Genomic DNA, 26739 nt, shown 5'->3' with positions numbered 1-26739 from the left:
TGATTGGTTGAGACTCTGAAACACAATAACTCTCCTTCTAATTGAGTTAGAATATTTAAACTTGGTGTACGTGTTCATTAGGTCAATGCCTTGATGGAGTTTGATGATGAACATTGTCTGCTTATGGTAAGCAATATGATAAGTAATTTGATTCTGAGTATAGATTCATTATATCATTACCTTTACTAAGGAGTGAAAAGCATCTTGATTGGTCAAGACTTTGGAATATTACAACTCTGCTTTTAATTGAGGTAGAATGTTTAAACTTGACGTTGATGTTCATGGTGAATGTCTTGACTGAGTTCAATAATTAACATTTCCCGCTAAAGCTAAGCATAGTCAAGCAATTTCTTTGAGTTTGATTCTATCTGAGACAAAGTGATGAAACTTAGTGTATAGTTGATAATCAATTTGATTTCTCGATACATTTAAAGAAGATAAACTTGCAATTAATTAATATGCATATGTGTCATCTATTTATTTCGGGATTTCGGCGGGGGATATCAGCCTCACTGTTGGCTTGTATATAACAGATTAATGTAGAGAGCAAATTAAATTTTGTGACAACTGCAGCATAGGTACTGACAGTAATTAAATGTAATTAGATTGCTTTAAAGATATGTGATTATTAAAAACTATTAAGCAATTACCAATTAAAGAACCTCATGCTTCTGAGGATCAAATAATCGGTGAGCTGAATCGAAACCCATCGAACCGGCCCAAACCATAAGCAATTTCAAACCAACATAAAAGCAAACAACCATAAGAAAAGGCAAACTGACCCAAGAGTAAACCACCATAAATAATGGCAAACAAACAAATCATTCAAATTTGGGATGGAAGATGGGGTGGACAGAGGGCAGTTCCAAGTTATCCTTTAAGACAGGCGATTATAGACATTTATCCAAACAGGATATCAAATGGGCATTAATATTAGTGTCAGGAAAACAATTGACGCACCACCCGAAATTGTACGAGCTAGATGCCCATATATAAACAATAACAGACGGGCATAGCACAAAAATTATTATCAAAATAATATCTGTTTGTGTATAGCTGATTAATGATATTTGTGTATACTTATTATAGCAACATGTGTTAATCGGGACACATTCATAAAGAAACCGTGGCCAGAATATATGTTCCCATTGAGATTTTATCCGAGCCTTTATTTCAAGATTCCTCTTTTATTTGAAAAAGTTACCAACTTACGCAGTAAGTTACATTCCTGGGTCAGGCAGTGCCAGTGTAATCAAAAGCGTGCGAGAACTGAATAAAGAATATGAAGCTAGAAGCTACCCATGTATAGTTAACTCAAACTTCCGACCGAAGAGGTCAAAATAGTTAAACTGGTTTGGATTATAGTACGTGTGAACGCAACACGATCCTGTCTTAAAAACTCCGGCGATTTTGAACTGGTTTAAAAATAAGCGTTTGAATGGTATAGTAAAGTACCTCAGGATTTTGCATCATAGTACCCCCCTTGTCAGAGGTGCAGGACAGGGGACCTGGCAAGGAACATTGTCTTGTTGTTCGGAAGGTATGAAAAACATGGTGTACACTTAAAAGAACCCTTCAAAATAAGAGTAGGCGGTAGCACTCTGTCTAGACTAAACTATAGCTCCTAATTATTGGCATAATTGTTAAACTCTATTTTAGTTATTTCTGATGAGTATTTTGTTTTGTTGAAGATATAGATCAATTATTAAATCATCTAATAAATGTCATTCAGTTTTTTTTCCTCCTGTAACCTTGTTAAAATAGCTAGTAGATCTTTAATTTGGTTAAAACAAATATGTTGATTTAATACATGTTCTTTGAAATGGGTGTCTGCTAATATAAAATTATAGGTCCACTGCACTGATAGAGCCACTGTGTTCAACAGTCAGTTTGATATTTTGGCCTAAATCAAAGAGGTTTAGCTCCTATAATAAGCATAGCAAATGTCATAGCCTTAAATGGAATATGATGTGTCATAAAAACACTTTTATTTGTTTACATTTACATGACAAGCATAGAGACTATACAATTTATTCTATAATTATCACTAGTTGAATAATTGATTCAATTATGAATATTTACATAGAATATTAAATGATGATCTCATATAATAATCAGCATATTATACATTATATCGTCAAAGAAAGAGCAATTAATCAAAAACTATTATTCTCGACAGAGGGAACATGTTAATATAATTATAGAACAATTACCTATGTGGTATAGAACTAGTGTTAGTAAGAATATTGATCTATACTAAATGCGAAGTTGAAAATGAAACATCTCTCTTTAGATCAATATAGCTTGAATTTATCGTACTTACATTAACTATACACTAGTGATCCATATGGTCAGTTCTGTTTGTACCAAAATTCTAAGCTATATGTAATTAGTTCCTGCTACTAGGTGACATTCACACATATCAGGAAGGAACACTTTATTAATTAATGTGGCACTGTCTTTTAAGAGATGACGTATGTCATTCCCAATGGTAATTGTTGTCATCAACTTCTGGAAGTACATCATAACTCGACAACCTCATTGAAGGTAAGCAAAGAAGTTTTGGTTTGGTAGGGTTTTTTTTGTGTTATTTGTCAACATCTACAAAGTTTTTCAAACAGTACTATCTATTGGAGACTATAAAATCCAGGAAAAAATTTATTAGCTCTTCGTACATTATACTTACCAAGAGTTTTGTGGGAATGTTTCTTTAATCTATATTTCTAGATTTATGAGTCATAAGAAATATATGGGGGATCAGGTGGCTAAGTGGGTAAGACGCTGGCTTGCTAGCCTGGAGGTCGGGTGTTCGATCCCTGCAATGGCCGAGAAAGTTCATCCAGATTTTCCGGCATGGTTTCCCCTTGTCTTTGATGCAGGACGGAGGGCCTGACAAGGACAGCTGTCTAGTCGTTCGGATAGGACGAAAAACTGAGGTCCCGTGTACATATTGGCGTGCATGTAAAAGATCCCTTGGCAGTTGGAATTCGATATAAGAGTAGGCCGTAGTGCCGCTGCCCCGGGCAAAATTTCCCTCATAGCACACTGTATGGCATATGCCCGTCTTCATTAGCCCAGTTTAGGAGCAGAACAGTAGGACGTTAAACCCCATTTCATTTCATAAGAAATATATTTTCAGTTAAAGATAAATATTACAACTTATGATGCACACAGATTTCTTCAATCGGATTAAAGCAATTTGCTTGGTTGATGCTTAAGGGACATGATAACTTTAGTTCTAATTAAGTGAGAGTGATGAAACTCCGATTATAGATTGAATATACAATGTATCATTACCTTGACTGAGTTTGATGATGAGAATTTTCTGCTTAGGCTAAGGATCGATAAGCAATTTGATTGGTCAAGACTTTGTAACATAACAATTCTGCTTTTAATTGAGGTAGTATGTTTAAACTTGATGTAAATGTTCATTAGGTGAATGTCTTGACTGAGTTCAATGATTAACATTTCTAGCTAAAGCTAAGCAGAGCTAAGCAATTTTATTGATCGATGCTTTGGGACAAGATAACTTTGATTCTATCTGATAGAGAGTGATGAAACTTAGTCAACAGGTGATAATCTGTTTGATTGCTTGGTACTTTTGAAAAAAATAGATGTGCGATTAATGAATATGATTGTGTTATCTATTTATTTTGGGATTTCGGCTGGGGACATCAGCCTTACAGTTGGCTTGTTTTAACCCAAATCAAAAATAATATGGTATTTTAAAGCAAAAAGAATCAAGCACTTGTCACTATAATTCATTTACAGATGCCTTCACACATACAAACTGGGTTATTTGATGATATATTTGGATTAGAAAAAATATGCATACTAATTTATTTATCAAAAATTTGCTTCAAATCCCTTTCAATACATTTTACATCTTAAGCATCGTTGTTTGTCATGTGACTTAATTGAGGAGAAGATCCATTTACTATAAATATCAAAGCCTAAGTAATTCTTGGATTATCGACTGTCAACTTCTTTTTCTGCTGTTTAATTGTGCATTTCAGACCATAACTTTATGGATTATGGCCCCTGGTTGTACGAAAAATCGTGGTTTTATTTTTTTTTAGCTTGTTCTCTATATCCATCTCTTGCAAAATGTGGGTGTATCTTGCCTGGCAACTGCTGGTTCTAACATTCTAATGTAAAGATCATGAAGTTACCAAAATGTAATTTAAAAAATATAAAAAAATTATCCCAAATCTAGTTTGTCAACCCATGCAGTTTTAAATTGCAGGAAGATTTTCAGTTAACAAAAAGGAATGTTACATCATAATTGTAATGGCTTCAAGTTCTACTTGCAGGTTTCTCTTCAAATTTATTTTTAAGGGTTTACCCTGTTTATTCAATCAAATAAAACTGTTGTTTTCGTTCTTTAAATTAAACAATTCAGACATTTATGAAAATTGTTTTTTTCTTGAAAAAGGTTTCATAGTTTAGAATGTTAGAATTATTTAATATCAAATGAAAATAGTTTTATTATTTTTTTTTTTTAATTAGAATTATTTGCGTTGATTAAAGTAAGATTGATATAATTTGTAATTAATACAAAAATCTGTTGCTTGCCATTATTAAACTACTATTTGTAAATCAAAATCGATAAATAATGGTAATTTTATACAGCTATATAGTATATACAAATTAAGCAAGCAGAATTTATTCTTCTATGTTTGTGTTTGATTAGCATATAAATATATTATAGGAAAACAGCTTGTGTAATGATTATAATATTAATGCTTTACTTAGGCCACATAAATAAATTTTAGACATTCTAAAACAGAATTTTGTAAAAAAAAATATTTGTTTTGAAAAGAAAATATCCTCATGGATATTTGTATTCTGAAAGTCAATCAAGTGTTGTTTTTTAATTTACTTGCCTGAAATATCAATTGTTTGTATGATAATATATGTCATAAGAAAAAATTGATTTTATGAACCATGCAAGTATATATAATATATTTTTCTCTACTTTGATAAATGTGTTATATCCTAACCATACAATGTCAATAAAACTGTGTAACACAAGGCCATGAGTTGGATCTTGTTATGTATACCACATGATTTATACTAGTTTAAACACAGCAGGGTTTCTAGGGTCTATATGCATGATAGGCCTAATTTGTAGTGGTGTGTATGGGAAGTACCTTTAATCATAACCTTTTATAACTATAGTATTTCTCAATATATAATAACATTGACAAACAATAGAAGCCATGTCTATATTAGTCTAATGTTGAATATTATGAAATACACAGAACTGTATTATTGTACAAGGACTCACATACAGTGTTATTACATTGTGTGATAAGCAAGGATTAACTCAGAAACTTTTTTGTTAAATGATTAGTAGATGTAGTTGAAGTATTGTGAGGAGTTGACATGGTTTGTTCTGATGGTATGCTATATAGATAAAGTGTGGAGTAGTTTTGATGTGATAGTGTGGATGATACACAAATATAATGGCTATTATAACAGGTAAAGCCAACTTTTATTATGATTTCTTTTCCCTTGTCCACATGAAAGTTTGTGGAGTTCGGGGTAATGGTTGAATACAAACTTGTGGAGCTTGTGATGCACATTTCTGGGTAGGTGGACTTGGGTGTGGTGCATTTATAGGTCTGCAGAAATATTGCTATGTATTTTAAACAGCATAGAATTTGAGCAAAAAGGTCACAGTTCACAAGTGGAGCCAATAAGTTACCAGTAGATTGATATGTCTGGTGTCATACTTTGTAAACATTCAGCAATGTCTACATTAATATCTCATAAGAAATGTAATGTGGACATTATTTAACTTTTGTATTATGTGATTTCTAATGGTCAATTCAGAAATTGATTTGTGATTCAATTATTCATTGAATGAAGACTTTTATGTTAGACAATTCAAGGGTATTATAGGAGAGATCATAGAAACAAATTGAATTTAAAACATCATATTTACGTAGACTAGAAATCATAACTGAATATTAAGTACTGGTACTCTCATTTTTCAATTTACATCTTTATAGTTACCACACTACCTTTGATGGCCAGACTGACCAAAAGGGTGGGCACATGTTTGTCAAATATAGATGTCTAGTATAGATGTTTTATTAAAGACTCTATGCATCATTTGCATTTTTCGGAAAATATCAAATTTCTAGGGCTTAATTCACACTAAAATAACCTATTTATCATTTAATCTTGTGCATTTAGTATTAATTTCTTTCACATTCATTCAAATCTTTGTTAGAAAATTTGTAAAAATCATTTAAAATCACAAAAAATTATCTAATGTCCAGTTTAAAGCTGACACATTTTAATTTTGATAATTAGCATCCAATTAGTACTACTAAGTTATTTAGTAATTATGATATAATAATAATAATAGTTTACTCACAACTACATATAAGCATGAGTATATATGTAAGTTACAACAAACATTTCACACTGTGATATATTACAATATCTGTTTAAATATCTAACATAACATTAATTTTCAAAACGTGTGGTACATATTAATGTTGATGTAATCATCAATATTTTATGCTACATATCACCTAACTAGGCTATATTTATAAATGAAATGAACTGAACAGTGGAAATATACAGTTCTATGGAATATAATTACCGGCACTGTTTATATAAGTGATTGACATTTCGACAAAGATTCTGTAGTCCTCGATCAAACAAATGATGCATGATGTATAGTTTAGTATAAAATTAAAGAATTCACCTACATGAGCTTTGTCCAACAGAGCATAAAACACCCAAATAACTGTTCATGGTTATTTATTCAAGGGTTAATTAATGGTGTTGAAATTGACTGGAGATAATAAAATATTTGGCTAGATCAGATAGATTTTTGATGACCTTGTTGAGCATTGATTCAGAACTGCTGAGATATATAAGCCACACAAATTATAATGTGGTTATCTGCAATGATCAGTTCTTGAGGAGAAAAGGAATAATATGTCAGAATATAAATTGCTATATTTTGTTAAGATTAAATAAAAGCCTACTCAGCACCTATGAAACTGAAATATAATAATATGAGAGCTGTTGACCGTCATTTGAATTTTCTGACAATATTTAATTTTTCCCAACATAATCTCCAATATAATGTACTTCATGTTTATTATATCTTTGCAAATACTGAACAGAATATAACTATATTTTTGTATTGATATTCAACATTCATGCAACATTATGATAGTTTGCCAGAGATTCAAATGACGATAGAAAGCTTTAGCAGAGATATGTAATTCATATAAATTAAGGTCCCGTGTATACATTAGAATGCATGTAAAAGATCCCTTGGCAGTTGGAATTCGATATAAGAGTAGGCGATAGTGCCGCTGCCCGGGCAAAATTTCCCTCATAGCACACTGTATGGCGTATGCCCGTCTTCATTAGCCCAGTATAGGAGCAGAACAGTAGGACGTTAAACCCCATTTCATTTCATTTCATTTCATATAAATTATATATTTAAAAAAAAGTTGGGACAATTTTTATAAACCAGACGTGTGTTCTGTTAACATTCACTATTATGCCCCATCTTCATGTGGGCTACCTATGCCACGAGATGGTTCATGAAGTTTGTCAGTGATATTTGAAAGCCTGCTGTCATATGGGCTACGAATGCCATGAATCGCCTGAATCAAAACGTTTTCTGTTTCGTTGAGAAATCTTAATGGTTCGTGAGTGATTCTTTTTTGGTTCTTACACATTCGTATTGTTCGTAGCAGTTCATAGTTTGGCCACTTTCGTGTACGGTCTACAAATTTCTTATCTTCTGTAATGTTCAGCTTCCTATTCGATTCTTTGATGAATAGTGCCAAATATCATAATCCTTATGTAGCTTTATCGGAATCATTCCTTGAGAGCGTAGTGTATTTATAATTGAATTTGGCATATTCGTAAGCAATTAGGCATATTCATTATCAATTCGGCATATCTGTAACTCATTCGTAACTTGATCGCTTCAATTCGTATAGATGATTCTTTCATTTCGTATCTTTATCGTAACCCTACCTTGACTTCTGGAATATTTTTCACCTGATTACCCACAAATTATCTTAACTTTTTCATAAACTATTTGTAACCGCTTTGTATGTAAATTTTGTCATTAATTTGTATTCTTCTTACATGAATATTTTTTGGGGGTAAGGAGACTGTTTGAAAGCTAAGTTTTCTCGATTTATATCATTTTGAATAGTGTTTTGTATTGGCTGATCAAAATACAGAAATAATTCATAACACCACCTGGACAATATCGACTAAAAGGATTTGATTGGATGTGTTGTCCCTTTAATATTTAGTGGTAATTGGATTGCTAGTGGTTTTAGAGGTGTAACATGTATCTTTATAGTGTTAGACATATCAAATCATTTATCTGATTGATGTACGTAGTAAAACATTCATTACATCAATACACTGATTGGACCAACAATTAAACATCACTTTTATAGAAACAATCTATTTCCATTAACTTTATTGATTGTACCCATTTGAATCAATATCACAAACGCTAACACTGTTTAAAGGGACATCATCCTTGATTTATGCTGACCAAATGTGTCACAATGCATCTAAGTTGAATTGCAATCCATTGATAAAATCAATTACATTGGAGTGGACATACAAGTTCTTGTTCGACTTTTGTGTTTAATTCGGAAGTGAAAGGTATGTCGGACCATAACTATACTATACATGTGGTGAAATCATAAAAGCACTTGTAGGCCTACTCTATATGTCCTAATTTTGTATAATTGGAAGAAAAGTAGTAAACTTTAATTTCCAACAAGTTGGGAATTAGACGTGAAATAATGTATAGGGTGTGGGTGAAAATCTAAAAAAAAAACCAAAATCATTTTCTTAAAGTGACAATAAATCTATGCTATTCCTGGCCATAATAATTTGTTGTCATTAATCAGCTTTTAATTATACATTACATTTATTAATTAAGAATTTCTGACAGTTTAAGCTTGGTACTTTCAACATCATTAATTAATGTAAAAAAAAATTTTTTTATAGACTACCAATTTAAAAATTAAATAGGAGTTTCGAACGTATTTGAGAAGTATGGAGGTTTTTAAGATTGTAGATGACCATATTATAAAGTATGCTTTAACTCCATGCAAACATGCAAAGACTGGATGTGTTGGTTTTTTTATAAATGAATAACTATATTGCTACTTTAACTTTTAAGGAGATGCAGAGTTATCAGTTTAAATTTAAGAACACACCCTTTATTTTGTGATAATATCTGATATTATCTGATATAAAGTGTTTTGCATGAGTAAAATCAAGGTTTTTTTTGTATAATAAAATGTATCATCTGTATCATGTTTATATTGTAATATTTATCCATTCTCGTTTTCAGTGTTGATTACTGGTGTACTCGTATTCATTAGATATATACGTACAAGCTTAGAAAAGATGAAATAAAATTATAATAACTCATGCATAGAATCAAACTAATGACGTCTATTATAAAAAAAATTATTTGTGACACATAAAAACATGATAATATATTAAATAGTAGCTTATGTGTGTTAATTAAAATTAAGATGTGATGCATACTACATAGTATAATATATTAAAGCGTCTTAACAGTTTACCTGTATGTTTAGGCTTAGAATGACATTATAGCTATGTTGTCCTCAAAGGATGTTTCGTTCTATGCAATATTCTATTTTAGCAAGCAATCTTATGTGTGTTGAGCATAGGCCAGCATAGGCTTTAATTTATTTTTTAATATATAATTGTTGTCTCTCTGGGCTTATTATTAGATGATTCATAATATACATGATGAACCCAATGCAAATTCAGATTTATGCAACAATTATTCCACATGTTGCTGCTCCGGCCATCAAAGCTCTGTTATTGTCCCCCGCCTTTCAAAGAAAGCAGGGGACTATTAAAATGGGTTCGTCCGTCTTGTCTGTCCGTCCGTCTGTCTGTCCATCACACTTTTTGCGACACAATAACTCTCTTTCTAATTGAGCTAGAATGTTCAAACTTGGTGCGGGTGTTTATTAGGTCAATGCCTCGATGGAGTGCGAAGATAAGGATTTTCTACTTAGGGTAAGCAGAGATAAGCAATTTGATTGGTTGATCGATGCTTTCGGACAAGATAATATTAGTTCTAATTAAGTGAGAGTGAGGACCAAGGGCTCGGATTTGTCATAACTTTTGGGGGGGGGGGGGACGGACCAACTCTGGAACCTTTCATTACCAAACCAAAATAATAATTACGAATAGTTTACTAGTGTTATTTCCATGAAAGCTGTAACTAGGGGTAATATGATGACGATATGGTAAAATTGACTACCTTCAATTAAGGAGGAAGATATCGTGAAGATAAATTACTGTGTCGAGACCCAAGGCAGTGGTTAGATAGCCTTCAGAACAAGACATTCATGTGGATATAAACCTGAAAATCTGTCCTGGCGATCAAAATCATGGGGGGGACAGAGACCTATTCCTCCCCCCCTTTCGATTCTAAAGAGTCCCCCCCCCCCCCCCGTCCCCCCAAAAATCAACGCCTATGGTGAGGACACTTGGTGTATAGTTTTATCACATCAATACCTTGACTAAGTTCCATAATAAGCATTTTCTGCTTAGGGTAAGCAGAGACTTTAGAACACAATAATTCTCCTAGTTAAGGTAAATTGTTCAAACTTGGTGTAGGCGTTCATTAGGTGAATGCCGTGATGAACTTCGATGATAAACATTGCCTGCTAATGGTAAGCAGAGATAAGCAACCTGATTGGTTGATGCTTTGGGCCCAATAACTTTGGTTTTAATTAAGTGAGAGTGATGAAACAATTTGATTGGTCAAGACTTTAGAACATTACAACTCTGCTTTTAATTGAGATAGAATGTTTAAACTTGATGTTGATGTTCATTAGGTGAATGTCTTGACTGAGTTCAATGATTAACATTTTGAGCTAAAGCTAAACAGAGCTAAGCAACTTTATTGGTCGATAACTTTGATTCTATCTGGTTTGATTGCTTGATACTTTTGAAAAAAATAAATGTGCTATTAATTAATATGTGTCATCTATTTATTTTGGGATTTCGGCGGTGGACATCAGCCTCACTGTTGGCTTGTTGCTCAAAAGGACAGATTTATTGAACAAAATAATTTCAAATTAGTTCAGATAGTATAATGAATATACTCGATCAATATCAAAATGTTTTGCAGAGTTCTGAGCCTTGTCATCCAAAACCTTTTAATCACTTTATTGGCTAGACTTTTCCCCCCGAGATTGTGTCATGTTATATAATATAGAAGTTATTGATGTTTTTTGAGATTTCTTCAAACTTGTTGCCTTTATTCAACTACTCACAAAATTTATTAAATTTCGAAGGCATTTATTTCCCTTGCTATCGATAAAATGATATAAATAAATATGAGGTGTTCAAACCATTGAAACTATACATGATTTGTTCGTTTCGTGCTAATGACAGTTGAAAATTATTCAGAATAAAATTGATTAACAATAAGACGCCATGTTTGAGATATAACAACCTCCATGTTATTGTAGTTTATATCCCATCGTACAGTCACTGATTGATTTTATCCTCAACTGTTGAAAGGTCAAAGATATATTTGTGGTATGAGAAATGACAAAGCTAAATTGCAACTGAGACTTTGTTTCGGAATAGTTTTATAGACAATATTTATTTTTATATATTGTATATGAACTTTGCTATTTAGATTGTCTTAAAAATCAAACTATTTGAAGTAGTTAAAAGATAAAAATAACAATGGAATTTGGTTCATTATTTGTATGCACGTAAAGGCAAGTCTAGGACATGTATAATCCCAATTTAAACTGCCCAGTTTCGCTCGAACTGAGTGAACCACCACCAAAGCAATTACTGTAAATTGATTTTGTGTAGATTTGTGTACTATTGTTGTGTTTAGATATGATTAATGAATTGTATGTAGGAATGTCATCAGGTTAATATTGATCAAATAGAGGAATTAATGGTCTACATCAAGCTTTGATTTGATCATGGTATCTTCAGAATAAATGGGATAAAGATAAAGATATTAGGACTTGTTAAAATGTTTATGATGGCAATCAATTAGAACCAAAAGTGAACAGACTAAAAAATTTAAAATTTCAGAATGATCAAACATGTTTGTTTGTTCATTTGCTTGTTTGTTTGTTCGCAGGGATTTATGTCTGCTTCCACCTTGGGTGATATCGCAGACAATTTTTTTCCTAAGGAACTAGCAATATAGACTTGTACAAAGTCAATCGTTTCCATTTATTTTTCTACATAGTCCCCTTTGGGGTGTACACAGTTTTGCCAATGATGTTGCAAGGCCTGGATCCTGTGAGGAAGAAATCTTTTTTCAGCTACCCTACAAAAATCGTCCATAGCTGACATGACATCATCATTGCTAGGAAAATGACGACCAGCGACTTCCTTTTTCATATTTGGAAACAGGTGGAAGTCTGATGGGGCCAAATCAGGCCCAAAACTTTTCAAGATCTGCTTCAAAATGGCAGATTCTTGGGACGTCAAGGATCTGGCACAAATCTTATCCACAGTCAAAGCTTTGGAACCCTTCTTGCAGATATTTGTGTCATTCCTAACTTGTTGGCGATAATCTCACCCTCTCATCAGAGATGCCCACAACACTGGCAATATGTTGAGTGGTCAATCGTCGATTAGCCATCACCATATTATGCACCAGTGTAATGTTTTGTTGAATGGTTTATGTTGATGGCCTTCCAGGACGTGGGTCATCGTCATGGCTTTTCTTACCACACTTAAATTCTGCAGCCCACTTCTTTATTGTGGAAAAGAAAGGGGCATCATCCCCTAAAGTGGAAACCTTGTCAGTATGTATCTGTGTTGGGGTTAGTCCATTCAGTTGTGCAGGTACTTGATGACTGTCCTATAGCCAGTTTTGTCCATTTCTGGTGATTTCAATTGGTATGTTCACAAGATGGTCTGGTACGAAGACAATAATATCACTACAGTTACAGTTCTTATATCTATGATTCATTCAATGATTCTACTTGTTGGTGGCAAAAGTTTGTTTTAATCCAATTGATCTATCCATTTCGGGATTAGAACTTTTCAGCCAGCCCTTGTAAATGAAATTTTGTGTTGGAAACTATAACTGTGGTTAATATTACCTGATACATGGAAATTAGGCACCGGTCAAAGACATTGTCAGGCACAACCCCACGGGTGCTTGTCATTTTATCAGGGCTCAGGTTTATCTTTTTTCAGTGCTTTTAGTTTTAGTGATACTTTTAATACAAGTCATTAATACCTGATAAACTGAGCGCCATGGAAAACGCATCACTTAGTTTTTCGTAAACATATCTTATTTATTTTGCTTCTTATTGTGAACAATATTCAAATGGGAACACATCAATAACAACACATTTGTACACTTATGGATGTTTAATCTGTAATCAATGGTACAAAGTCAGAGGGGTCAAAACGAAAAGTACGACACAGATGTCAGTAGCGGGTGTGTCCTCCACGGGCTATTATGCATGCTGTGCAGCGACGTCGCATGGAATTTACCAATTGTTCCATTCTTGGACAAGAGCAGCTTCTAAAGCAGCAATGGTGTGCATCTGTGGTCTCCGATACAGACTGCATCCAATCTCATCCCAGACTTGTTCTATCGGTGCCATGTCCGGAGACATGGCTGGCCAGTCCAAGACCTTGATGTTGTTAGCAACCAGGTAGTCCATACGGTGATGAAATGTGAAGCCTCCCCACACCATTAAACTTCCCCCACCCCATCGATTCGTTTCGAAGACGCAGCAGTCTGCAAGACGTTCCCTAAGACGTCTCCACACACGTTGACGGCCATCAGCGTGATAAAGATGAAAGCAACTCTCATCACTGAAGAGCACACTTTGCCAGTCTACTCTTCTCCATGTCTGGTGTCCTTGAGCCCATATCAAACGCCGCTGACGGTGATGATCCCTGAGGATAGCTCCAACATAATGTCGTCGTGCACTGAGTCCTACTTCTCTTAGACGACGTCTTACGGTGTTGGCACTTACTGGTCCTTGTCTTCCGACGACTGCTGCACCTCTTCGAGTTGCTGGGCGGAATCTGTCACGCAGATGATTGACCCGGATGTAGCGGTCTTGAGTCTGGGTTGTAACGCGTTGTGGACCAGGACGTTGACGGTCATGAACTCGAACACGTTCCACCAACCTTACAATAGTCGACTGATGACAATTGAAGTGTCTGGCAATTTACCACGTGTAGACATGCCAGCCCTGGATATTCCCATGGCTTCATTTCGTTGATTTTCAATAAGTCTCGGCATCTCTAGCTCGATTCCTTCACACGTCCAACAACAAATTACGACAGATTGACGTTTCACAGTTCATGTACTGCACATAAAGTTGAAAACATGCTTTTAAAGGGCTCACACACAATGCTGCATGTGAATATTGGGTTTTTCATGTGCACACGGGCCGATATTTTTTGAGTTTGGGTGCATTGTGTGAAACAATAGTTCATAGTATTGCATAATATTATACATACAAAACCACCTAGTAATAAAATATTTGGGAAAAAAAAGTGATGCGTTTTCCATGGCGCTCAGTATATTTTGTTAGGTACAATTATTATTTCCAGACATACTAACAAGAAATTCACTTTGATGTTAAACTATCAAAAGGTGATGTATAGTAGAATTGTTTTGATCAGACAGTAATTATAAGTGACCTTGAATCATTTCCTAGAATCTGACTACAGGCTTGGGATGAAGACAATTAATTTACTTGTTAATGCAACATCCTATCTTACAGACATAACATTCCATCCAATAATTTAACAGAAAATTAAGATTAATTGAGGGGATGACTAGACAACTACTAAATGATAAACCAGTGAATTGGAAGAAGTCTACATTTATTATTATATTTTTGTTGTCTGATTCTGCTACTTATGCTGTCAACACCTTATTATTGTCAATAGAGCATTGACCTACATGTTACATGTTCATGTACAGGTTTATTCATCACCTATAATGTGTACTGAAAATCTGATTGTTTAGTTCTATCCCGAAACTTTTAGTTAATCAGAAATATCAATATAAAAAGTCATATCGGTGATTTGACCAGTTTCTCTAAGGCAACTGATGTTTGTTGTTTAATAAAAATTCAAAATTCAGTAGTCACTTCAAAATCTTTCCAGACAGATATTCTGATGTGTCTTAAATTTTCGAAATCTAAATCTAAAAATCTGTTATTATAAGCTTATGACTATTTCCTTCATTCTTTCTGTTGTTTGTATGCTCAGGCCTTCTAACTTCAAAAAGGTTTTGGTTGTTAACTGAACATCAACAAATGTGTCAAAAAGTTATTGAGAATCAAATGTATATGATAAGAAAAACAAATTCTGAGCGAATACAAACAATACGAAGAATGAAGGAAATAGTCATAAGCCTGTCTAATAACATAGATTTTTAGAATTAGGTTTAGATTTCGAAAATTTAAGACACATTAGAATATTTGTCTGGCAAGATTTTGAAGTGACTACTGAATTTTGAATTTTTATTAAACAACGAGCATCTAGCAACTAGCGTTAGCAATAATTGTATCAATGGCTGGTACATCTATGCATTGCCGAAGCATCAGTAAATAATAACAGCACGACTACCATTAATGCAAAAATTCCTGACAGTCCTCCTCATTTAAACTGATGATCATTTAAATTCCAACCATATTGAGATTTGATAATTGCTAAATCAGAAAAATATATAAAATAAAACTATTTCGAACTACGATTATCAGTCTAAATGTTGTATGTGTACAGCTGTGTCTTTTTTGAATAAAATATCAAATTCTATTAACATTTATTACATATACATTATGGGTGTAAATACAATAAGTATTTTTATGGATTTATTTAAAGCACCTTTAACTGTTGGTTCACTAGAAGAATGCTACCAAAAAAAAATAGAAACTCTTGTATTATTTAATCTTGTTATATTTACACTCAAGTAGAAAAACATGAAATAGTGATATTGATTATACAGAAAACTGAAACATTCCTTCTATAGTTATTTTATTGACCATGAATCTTCCATTGAAATCAGCGCTAAATAGAACAGCCTGTGTTTTTATAACTTTAGATGAACAAATAATAAAGGAAAAAGCAACTTTTTTGTAGGTGTGCTATTCTTGGTTTTAAATTCATTCAAATAAAATGAATTTCACTTGCGGACAAGTTTGACATTTACTAAAAGCAGTTCTACACCATTATTGTAGAATGCTCAGAAAGAATGTTTTTAAAAAGTTATCAATGTTTTTCTTGTTGCACAACATTGGAAAAACAACATCACCTTTAACATTCAAGATGGATTGAATATAATATATGTATTTAGTGGGTCCTTTACTTATTTAAATCTATAATATCTAAGCTTTTATGAATAAATGAAGGTACACACTATGTAATGTGCAGAGCCGATACATGCAACTACAGATCAAATTTTTGGGAGTAAAATGTACACGTTTGTTTTATATATGTTGAACTTTTTATATCTATTATTTGAATTTCAGCCATGGAAGATACAACTCAAATCATCCTGGTGATCGTGTGTTCTTTAGGAGCGGTCATGGGGCTAGTTATGGGTAGTGTTGTCTGCTCATGGTGCTTTGGTAAAAAGAAAAAAGGCGAAGATAGTGATGAAGAGGCTTTGGCGAGGAAAATTAAAACTGGGAATTCTTTAGATGAGGAATCTGGGGATACAACAAGATTTAAATCAGAAGGTTCACAATCATTCCAGCAGACGCCAGGATCACCGGCCATTACCAGAAATACAATCAAGTAAGTCGAGTAGATTTCCTTTCCATGATTCTATTACCGACAGTCTTACTCTGTACTTTCTTTTTCAATTTAACCGTTTTACAGACTCATGCTTTGCATATTCCAATTCATTGTTTAGGACTTGTCACATAAGAATTTTAAATTTCCGTCTCACAAAAAGATAAAAAAGAGATAAATTCTATCAGTGAGCGGTTTCTTGTGATAAAAGATTTATATTTTTCAGGCTTTTATTTTAAGTCTGTAAATGATAAGGTCAGACATATTTAATCTGTATTTATTTTTAAGCTCATCTTCATCACTGCCAAATGTTTTAATTGTTTATTGATAATAATCTGTATGAATATCAGACACCATTAATTGTTTATACCATGACTTACTGTTTATTTTAGTATCTTAAATCTGTTCTGGAAGACTTTATCAATATAATATTATGTTATAAAATTAGAAGATAGTATACGAAGATAGATCAACATGAAGAATTACATAGGAATTATAACCTTGGATTCTTGAGTCCAATATGCATCAGACATTCCTATTGGTACTGTTGGGGATGTGAAATCTATGCAATATTAATTTGACCTGCTTCAGACTACAATCATCACATCGGTTCACATAGCTGATAAATTTTCATGTATTTATTTAGCAAACCATCGCATATTTTAGGTACAAGTATTAACTTGTATAATATACAAGGCATGGTATGCTGACCCTTTCTTGAAATTTGATATCACTTCATATTTTAGGAGTTTACATAGTTCAAAATGTTTTGTACCTTTGTATTCAGATATGTTTGGACCAGGAACTGACCCCAAAACGTGACTCGTCTTGTTCTTCTTGAAGACAACATTTTTTGAAAAAGAGCTAAAAGGCTCTGCCAATTCAAGTAAGATTGACACAAAACTTGGCATGCTTACCAGGTATTCCATAACATTTGACTTAAATTTTTGATATGACGTCACAATTCTAAGATGGCGGTGTTGACATTAACCACGGTATGTTTGTTCCTGGTCAATATAGTACTGTCATGCTTGTTACATCTGTAAGCATACATTAATTTCAATCATAAATTCACACAATGTAGGTTGTATTTAAAACTATGATTACAAAGATCTATGAAGGGTAATGTAATTAATGTTAATATGAAAGTATAACTCAATTTAGATTATCATAGCACGTAAATACTTGTTCAAACTAAAATAATATTATAATAAGATTTCTGATGATAAATTTTTTAATGTATATTTAAATTTGGATGTGCGTTATAAAAACATGCATAACACATGCTTAATATGCAATTATAACTGATTAATCATTAGATTGTTTTAAATAGAATCACTAGATAATTTATAGTTTTATTCAAACTAGAATCAGATCGATTACATGAGAGTCTATTTATATTAAACAGATCATAACGAATAAGTCAATTGGAAAAATAATTGGATGTTTTTATTGTTTGATGGTTGAGGTAGATGTCAAGAGGATGATATTTAATTTAAACTGTTAGTTTATAGAAGAAATATACACCAGTGTTTGATCATAACATTATTTGTCTCCAGTTTTTACCGAAATTTATATGTTAAAATACAGGTTACCAGGTTACAAGGTTCACAAAATATTGTTCTAACAACAAATGTTTTTTCGAGTTTTTAAATTCAACACAGGTTTTTACTTGGGGGGTGCTGGAAGTATATGATTATCTATTTTTAATAAATGAGAATGTTTTATGATCTTCAAGCCAGATTCATCTAACATAAAACTTCAAATATCATGAGGTTATATCAATTTTAGTGAGTGTTGCAAATAATGGTGTGAAATTGAGTTGACACAGAAACTCGCATCACCATCAACTGGAACTGTAGAGATTTGTCAATCAAAGTAAACACAAAGGCCTGTTGAGAATTCCAATGAAGCAAACTGCAGTGATACAATCATAATATAGTCTAATTCTACATACTCTTAACGTCACATCAGCGGTACATGCCATGTTTGAGGTCTAACTAATGCAGATCGCGCAATAGATTGGATCCTCTGGACCACAAGGGTCTAAGGTATTAATTCTGCGATCAATAAAGGCTATTATATTGGAACAAAATGTTGATGTTTTTCGCCACAGTTGGCAAGTTGTTGTGGTTGGCTAGTATAAAACTGTTAGATTGCGTTCATTAGTTACTGATACAGTCTATTGGTAGTCATGGCTTGGATCAGGAGTGTTTTCAGGTAAGAGGTTTTTTTTCTTTTTAGTTATTGATGCTGAGTTCATAGAAGTTTACAACAACTACAATAAATTTTTCATATTATTAATAAGTTATTTCAAACATATTAGTTTCACAAATTATAACTTAAAACCAAAGAAAAATACAGGCAAATTATGACATTGAAATTAAATGTCAGTGTCATACAAAATAGGAGCAAGAAATATATTATTGGAAAATTTCCAGGAATCAGGAAATGCGATTATAGTCTTCTGTCTTAAAGAAAGTATTACAAGCCAGTAATAAAAACTGGATGTAGGATCAAGTGTGTGTCAACTGTTATATTGTTCTCATCTTTAAGCATTATCAGACCTGTTTAAAGTTTTCACTGAAGATTGTTTAAAACTGACATTATTTGATGGTCCTTAATTTATTTAATTTTCTATTTAAAAGATCTTTCCTTTATGTACTGTTGTACATTACAAGGAGTAGGGTCGCCTGTCCAACCTCGTGGGTTTTCTCCGGGTCCTCCAGTTTCCTCCCACTGCTAAAGAGCCCTAAGCGCAAGCGAATTATTGAAATAAAATTGAACCATGTGTTAGTCCCGAAATGACCTAGTTTGTGTCGAGTGGACATTAAACCCCATTTCTCTGTCTCTCTCTCCCTTTATGTACTGGTACTAAAAATGACTATGGTATGTGTAGGAAATTGTAATAATTAATTGATACTGTAAAACCTATCATTTATTGCCCCACTCCATGCATTAAATACAGCAGTGAAGCTAAAACAAATAACTGGTATCTATTTTGTTATTCCATGAAATGACCTTACATAGCACATGTGATCCTTCCTACATATGGATGGTCCAACTCCAGACAAAGATGAAAGGGACTGCATGGAGATAACCATTTAGTTGCTGACTTATCCCAAGTTGCTCACTTTGCTCCAACTAATTGAATACTGCAGCAATCACATGGATGAGGGCTTAGACTAAGACACTGTCTGACTATTACCCTTATCAAAACAGCACTTTCCAGAATCACCATTAGTTTACTGAGGATACAGCCGGTGAGATTTTCTCTCATGAGAGAAAATTTGATCAATGTTCTCGCAGGGTGACTTATGGCTCTGGTCCATTGCAATTGTTAGGTGAAAATTTTACAAAAAGCTTGGTGAAACGGACAATATATCTCTGACCCAAACCCCATGTTCTAATTCCTGCTTCTCAAAAACCAAGCAATCTGGTGTTGAAAAGTTAAACATTTTCATTTCCTTTTTTACAAATGGTTATTTTTCACACCTTATTTAGTAGATAAATATTTAAGATTAATATGGCACTTGAACTGCTATATAATGTTTGTTGCATAATAATATATCACAGTATTAATCTCAGCAGTTGTATAGAAGGTGTCAATGGGGGTAATTATATGCTCTAGAATTTATAGCAGCACTGGATGAGATGCTCTGAATAATTTACTAAATCCTGCCCATTATCCTTGTTAACACCTATTAACATAATCTTGAGGGACATTTGGTCTTTTGGAAATAATGAATATTTTACAAGAGAATCCTGGCTAAATACACATTAATCAAGCCACAGGCACTATGCATGACAGTTCACAAATCTTTGAGGGTTATCAAATTTACAGCAATAGTATTATAATTTTGTAGGTTTGTCAAAATGGCTGATCAAATTATTAAAAACTGAAAAAAAGATTTCCTAAAAATAAATATTCCATGACAGATTAAACGAGGACAAAAATATTTCTTATGAGGGGGATTCCAAATCATGTTTGGGTGAAATTATTTTATCAGGATGGATTGAATACAGTACTGTTGCTTTGAAATTAAGATCAAATAGCATTCAAAGAAATGACCTTCAGATCAGGTTTCTAAAGGGATAAATAAATTTGACCATGCATATCCATTGTTTTATATTTCTTGTTAAAGATGAGATCTAATTCTTTTCCATGCATATTACAAAGCCTGTTTTTCAAATGGACAACAAATTCTGTTTTCATTTTGATGTGATGAACTTGACCATTTACTTTTGAAATTTTGGATTGTTTGTGTTTTTTGTTTTGTTTGAGAAGTTAGTACTACCAATCATTAACGGTTCATAGTAGTACAATGTCTATTAATATAGGGGAAGAAAAGATCATTAAATTAGTACTGGATGATAAAGAAATATTGCCAGATGTTCCATCTGTACTTAACGATGCAATTCACCTGAAACATGTTTTTTCTTTCTTATTGCGTCTGTTTGTTTTCTTTTTCATTAAGTTTTTTTCTGCCTGACCGGATGTGCTTTTTATGGGTACTCTGGTTTCCTCCTGCTTCTATAAAGTGAATTATTCAAATAATAATATACCATATAACTGGTATGTTAGTCCCAAAACGATCTGGTTTGAGTGGTTGTTAAACTTTTTCCTCCCTTTTTTCTTCATTGCAATATAGTTTGTGACTCCTGTGGGTGACCCCTTCAACTAGTTAGTGCCAAAATGACCTAAGTAAATTAGTCATAGATTTTATATCTTAGACACCTTAATGTAGAGAACCAATTATGATTTCCAATACTTGTTTGTAAAGTTGGCTTTTTTTGTACTAAATAAATGTAATGGCACATGATGTATATAGGAAATTGAACTTTAGATTCAGTTCTAATCATTTGTTTTTGTCTCTGTGTCAATGCCTAGAAGATATAGACTGTTTTTACTGTAACCCTGTAATATGTTATTTATTTGGAAATAATGACATATCACTGGTTTGATTAGTGTGACCTACAGGCTAAATATATTTTCAAATATGTTAGGTCTTTTAAAATGTTTCCTAAAATTATGCTGTTAGGGTCCAGTGTTTATTAATTGTCACCCACCTTTCGAAGAAAGCAGGGGACTATTGTCTGTCCGTCCGTCACATTTTTTGGGACACAATAACTCTCCTTCTAATTCAGATAGAATGTTCAAACATGATGTAGGTATTCATTGGGTGAATACCATGATGGAGTGTGAAGATGAGCATTTTCTGCTTAGATAAGCTGAGATAAGCCATTTGATTGGCTGATGCTTTGGAAGACGATAACTTCTGTTCTAATTAAGTGAGAGTAATGAAACTTGATGTATAGTTTCATTACATCAATACCTTGACTAAGTTCGATAATAAGCATTTTCTGTTCAGGGTAAGCAGAACGACAAACAAATTGATTGGTCAAGACTTTGGAACACAATAACTCTCCTTCTAATTGAGGTAGAACATTTCATCTATTTATTTTGGGATTTCAGCGGGGGGACATTAAAAAGAGAGACAGAGATGTGGTTTAACGTCCACTCAACACAAACTAGGTCATTTTTGGACTAACATATGGTTCAATTTTATTACCATAACTTGCTTGTGCGTAGGGGTCTTTAGCAGTGGAAGGAAACCAGAGGACTCAGAGAAAACCCATGTTGCTGGACAGGGGAATCGAAACCATGCCAGATGACATTATGATACAGTGTGCATGCGCTAACCAATTGGCCATCCAACCCCCCAGAGGGACATCAGCCTCACTGTTGTCTTGTTTATATACATTGTACTCTTCAAAAAAAGTAGGGGATATTCAGAAACAATACAAAACTGCAGAAATGCACTGCTGTTTTTATTAGAGGTAACCAGTGTATGTTAATAACAGGCCAATTGCCTACACATGAACATAAACAGTTCATATGGGCGGCTTATGTGACGGCCCCATTTCACTCGCAAAGAGATACACTGTCAAAAGTGAAAATGGACGTTTTTGATTTTTGTCTTAATAATGAGTAATTGCTCCACCAATCCTCAGACATTCAGCAATTCGTCGTGGCATGCTCCTAATCAACCATCCAATCACGATTTGGGGCAATCTGACCCACTCCTCTTGCAGTGCCACGGCAAATTCTTGCAGTGTTGTCGGTTGACGTTGACGTCGACGAACACGTCTCCCGATCATGTCCCAGACATGCTCTACAGGAAACAGGACTCATGGCTGGCCATGGCACAATATGGACAATTGGTAGTAATTCACGACACGAGCGCGGTGGGCACGGGCATTATCATCTTGAAAGATTAAACGTCGACCTGCACGTTGAGCATAGAGCAGAACTATTGGTGCCAGGATGTGGTCACGGTAGTTCACACCAGTGACCCTTCCTTGAACACATGTCTGTTCTGCCAGTCATGGTGATTCCTCCCCACACCATACCAGACCCTTGCCCGAATCTGTCATGCTGTCTGACGTTAACGTTAGCATGATGCTCCAAATGCGAGTACGCCTATCGGTGAAATCCAGAGTAAATCTGGATTCATCTGAGAACATTAGTAGCACCCATCGACGATACCCCAATTTCCATGCTGCCTACACCATTGACGCCTGTTTGCCATTTGCTGGCGAGTTAATGGAGGCACAACACGCGGTCGTCGCGCATGCAAATGGGCTGTCTGTAGCCTATTTCTCATCATTTGGGGTGTAACTTGAATTCCTGTAACTTGGTACATGTTTACAGAAAGCTGATTGGACGTTTGTCCTCAATTTCGCAGGACCTGTGTACGAATGTATCGATCCTGGGCTTGTGTAGTGGCTCTAGGACAACCTGAACAAGGTCTATCATCAACATTGTGTGTTTGTTGGTACCGGTTCCACAGTCTGCTGATCACAGACTGTGACACATTAAGCATGTTGGCTCTTTGTCGCTGTGTAGAACCCATTTGAAGCATGCCAATAGCATGTAGACGTTCATCATGTTGAAGACGTCTCATTGCAAATTAAACGTAACACACTAAAGCAAAGATATGCTAAACAGTAAATCTTATGCAAGAACTGATAGGAAAGCAAGCATGGATAGGATAAACCAGCAAGCAGCAGTTTTCATCAACCCTTCCTTGAAGTGTCAAATCTGACAATTAATCCCTCCCACGTGTATGGTGCTATTGCTATGGTCATAGTAAGCTATAAAATAAATTCATCTTTCAAAACATAAATTTAATCCTATTGAGGTTGCCCCATGGAAATAACACAGCAGATTAATCTAATTCAATATTTTATTATATATACCTAAAAAAAAGCAGGTTTAGCTCCTTTAAAGATAAAAGTTCTGTATGCATTAATTATTCAGCCCTTTGAAATGGAAAAATCTTATGGTACATGAAGCATCTTAAATCTATTATAAGAAATGGCAGTTACACTCTTCTAGTATTAGTAATGTTTAATTTATTTTACAACTCGATTTGAACTTTAAAAAATACCAGTTGAATCGAAAATGTTTTTAAATATTTTGATGTTATAATTGTAATATTGAAGTATTTTTATATTGATCCAAATTTTCTATTTGCTTTTCATATTGTATGTTTTTGATGAGCTTTAAAATAGCATTTAATTGATTTGTCCTAGTTTTTAATGTTCAAAAACTTTTTGAACTAATCTGTTCATGTTTGAAGATGAGCTTTAAAATAGTATTAAATTGATTTGTCCTATTTTTTGATGAACTTAAAAGTTTGTAAAACCATTCAATGTAACTTGTTAATAATATGCAAAATTCTGCATTTATGTTAAAGGTTAGGTACATCTATCTATGACCAATGTCTAGGTCATATGTTATTTTATTATTTTTTAATTCTGTTTTTAATTTCGGATCTATATATATATATAGTAATATTCATTAATTCTTGGTTATCTGTCAAGTCAATTTAAATTATTATAGACTGGCAACTAAAGTGGTTGATTTGTTAAGTTTCTTCTAACTATTGTTTTAAATGCCTTAAGACTTAATCCTTCAATAATTATATGTTTATGTCAACACCTATAATAGTAACTATTTTATATATAAAGACAAATGTTGGGATGGACTAGTGGTCTAGAATGCCGCGCTTCGAACTCTAGCTGGTCGGTCACCTGTGGCTTGCGGTTGTGATTTCAATCCTTAGTGTGAGCGTGTGTGGCTTGGAGATAGGGGTGCCTTGTTAACCTCATGGGTTTAATCCGGGTACTCCGGTTTCCCCTGCGTGTGCGCTAAGATAATAAAAATGACAAATAAGACTTGTCTGTGATATCACCTTCAGTGGAAGCGGACGTTAAACACTAAGAACAACAACTAATAAGATGATTTATTAGTCGGAGAGACCAGCTTAGGGAACCTATATACTAGTTTGGAGGTCTGATTTATAGGAAATTATAAGTTGTTTAATTGTTGCTGTTATTTGCTCCTGAAATAAAGTGTTGAAGATCCATTCCAAGAATCTGTATTCATTTCTGATACGTAGAGAAAACATGTCGCCGAACTACATTCCCTGAAAGTCGTACGGTTTTATATCTATAAATTGACAAACAAGTTGTGACCTGTACCTGAGTCTACTCTTGAAATTGTTAAATTTAGAAGTGTAATCAAATCTCTAGAAGACATAAAGGGCTTTGGAGGTGATGTTGTGTATATATATATCAGCGGACACTTTGGCTTAGCCTCACTGTAGACCTTAAAAAGTCTTCGTTCAGAACTGGAAAAAATGAAGATTTGTCAACTTTTATAAAAAAAAAACTTAGATAATTGAAATCAATAAGATTATCAAATGATATATTTTTTATTTCCTTTTAAATCTAGCTAAGTCACTAATTAATAGGTAAAGAATTAGGCCAGATAAACCAACCTGTTTCTGATTAAGTATTGAGTTTATCATCGTATCTTAAAGAATTACAATGAATAGTTAAAGATTTTTTGATTGGTATTTAGTGTCACTGATGGATTTGCAAACAATTTTTCTGGAGTAAATAGAAAGAATTTGATGAACTCTTATAATATTGTATCGCATTATTTATTCTAATACTAGTGGTCAATTTGACGACATTAAGTGTTTTAGGTTTTACCGGTAGCTGAGTGAAAATGAAGATTTATAAAGGTCTATAGTGCCACTAAATTCATGTAATTCTACTAGTAGTGACAGAAGATAGCCATTTATGTAGAGAAATGTATATTCCATTAGTTTTGTCCAAGTTCATTGAAAATCAATAATATGTCACCTACTAGTCCCCAGCTACTACTGGCATTGTTAAGTTTTCCAAGATACAATGATATGGTTGACTCTTTTCTTTTCTTGCAATGTTTTGTTGAAATGCACTGGTTGGTCGCCAGGGAAACTTTTTTTTAACAGAGTCAGTATATGATAGAATAAAAAATATTATGTATTAGTAATCTGTATTATCATTTAAATATCTTGGTGGTTCTTGTAGATTCTTTTTTATAGACACAGACTAACAGACTTCTAACACACTGAAACAATACAAATACAAATTCTTAGGAATTAATAACTCGTGCATAACAAAACACAGAACATGCAAGTAACTCGAGTAAAAAATTTGGCTGTGTTTGTTTTAAAATTTGGTAAATTCGATTAACAAATGCCAAAAAGGATATTAGAATAGCTTCAATTTAAACACTCTTCCATCAAGGAGATATAGTCTTTTATACCATCTACAATTAGAGAATGTAATCTACTCGATCTTTCTACTAGAAACCTACCTACTTTATCCTCTTTTGAATCTAAACTCTGCTACCTTGATCAAATTATACCTTCAACATACCACTCGGCAGCATCAAAAATCAAATTTACCATTCTCGTCTTTGACTCTCTTGCAGTGATTTAAAGGGACATTGTTTTCTCAGACATATTTCTGACAGCCTTACATGCGATTGTGGTCACACCTTTGAAGACT

The 26739-nt window shown here is 33.5% G+C and overlaps 1 protein-coding gene across 8 annotated transcripts in view; it reads left to right on the top strand.

The window, feature by feature from the left end:
• LOC126811913 (synaptotagmin-7) overlaps positions 1-26739 on the top strand; it is a 113024-nt gene that overhangs the window by 68277 nt on the left and 18008 nt on the right. For 6 of the 8 annotated variants that reach the window (XM_050537968.2, XM_050537962.2, XM_050537967.2 and 3 more), the window contains one exon: positions 16563-16830. In XM_050537968.2, the coding sequence (XP_050393925.1) occupies positions 16563-16830 (268 nt within the window). Of the gene's footprint in view, positions 1-2258; positions 2548-5125; positions 5485-16562; positions 16831-26739 lie in introns of those variants that run through there. The other 2 variants (XM_050537964.2, XM_050537963.2) reach the window with 2 other exon arrangements.

Source organism: Patella vulgata, chromosome 2, assembly GCF_932274485.2.
Source record: "Patella vulgata chromosome 2, xgPatVulg1.2, whole genome shotgun sequence".
Taxonomy (NCBI): Eukaryota; Metazoa; Mollusca; class Gastropoda; family Patellidae; genus Patella; species Patella vulgata.
The sequence above is the reverse complement of the archived record's forward strand: the minus strand, read 5'-3'. Positions and strand labels throughout refer to the sequence as shown.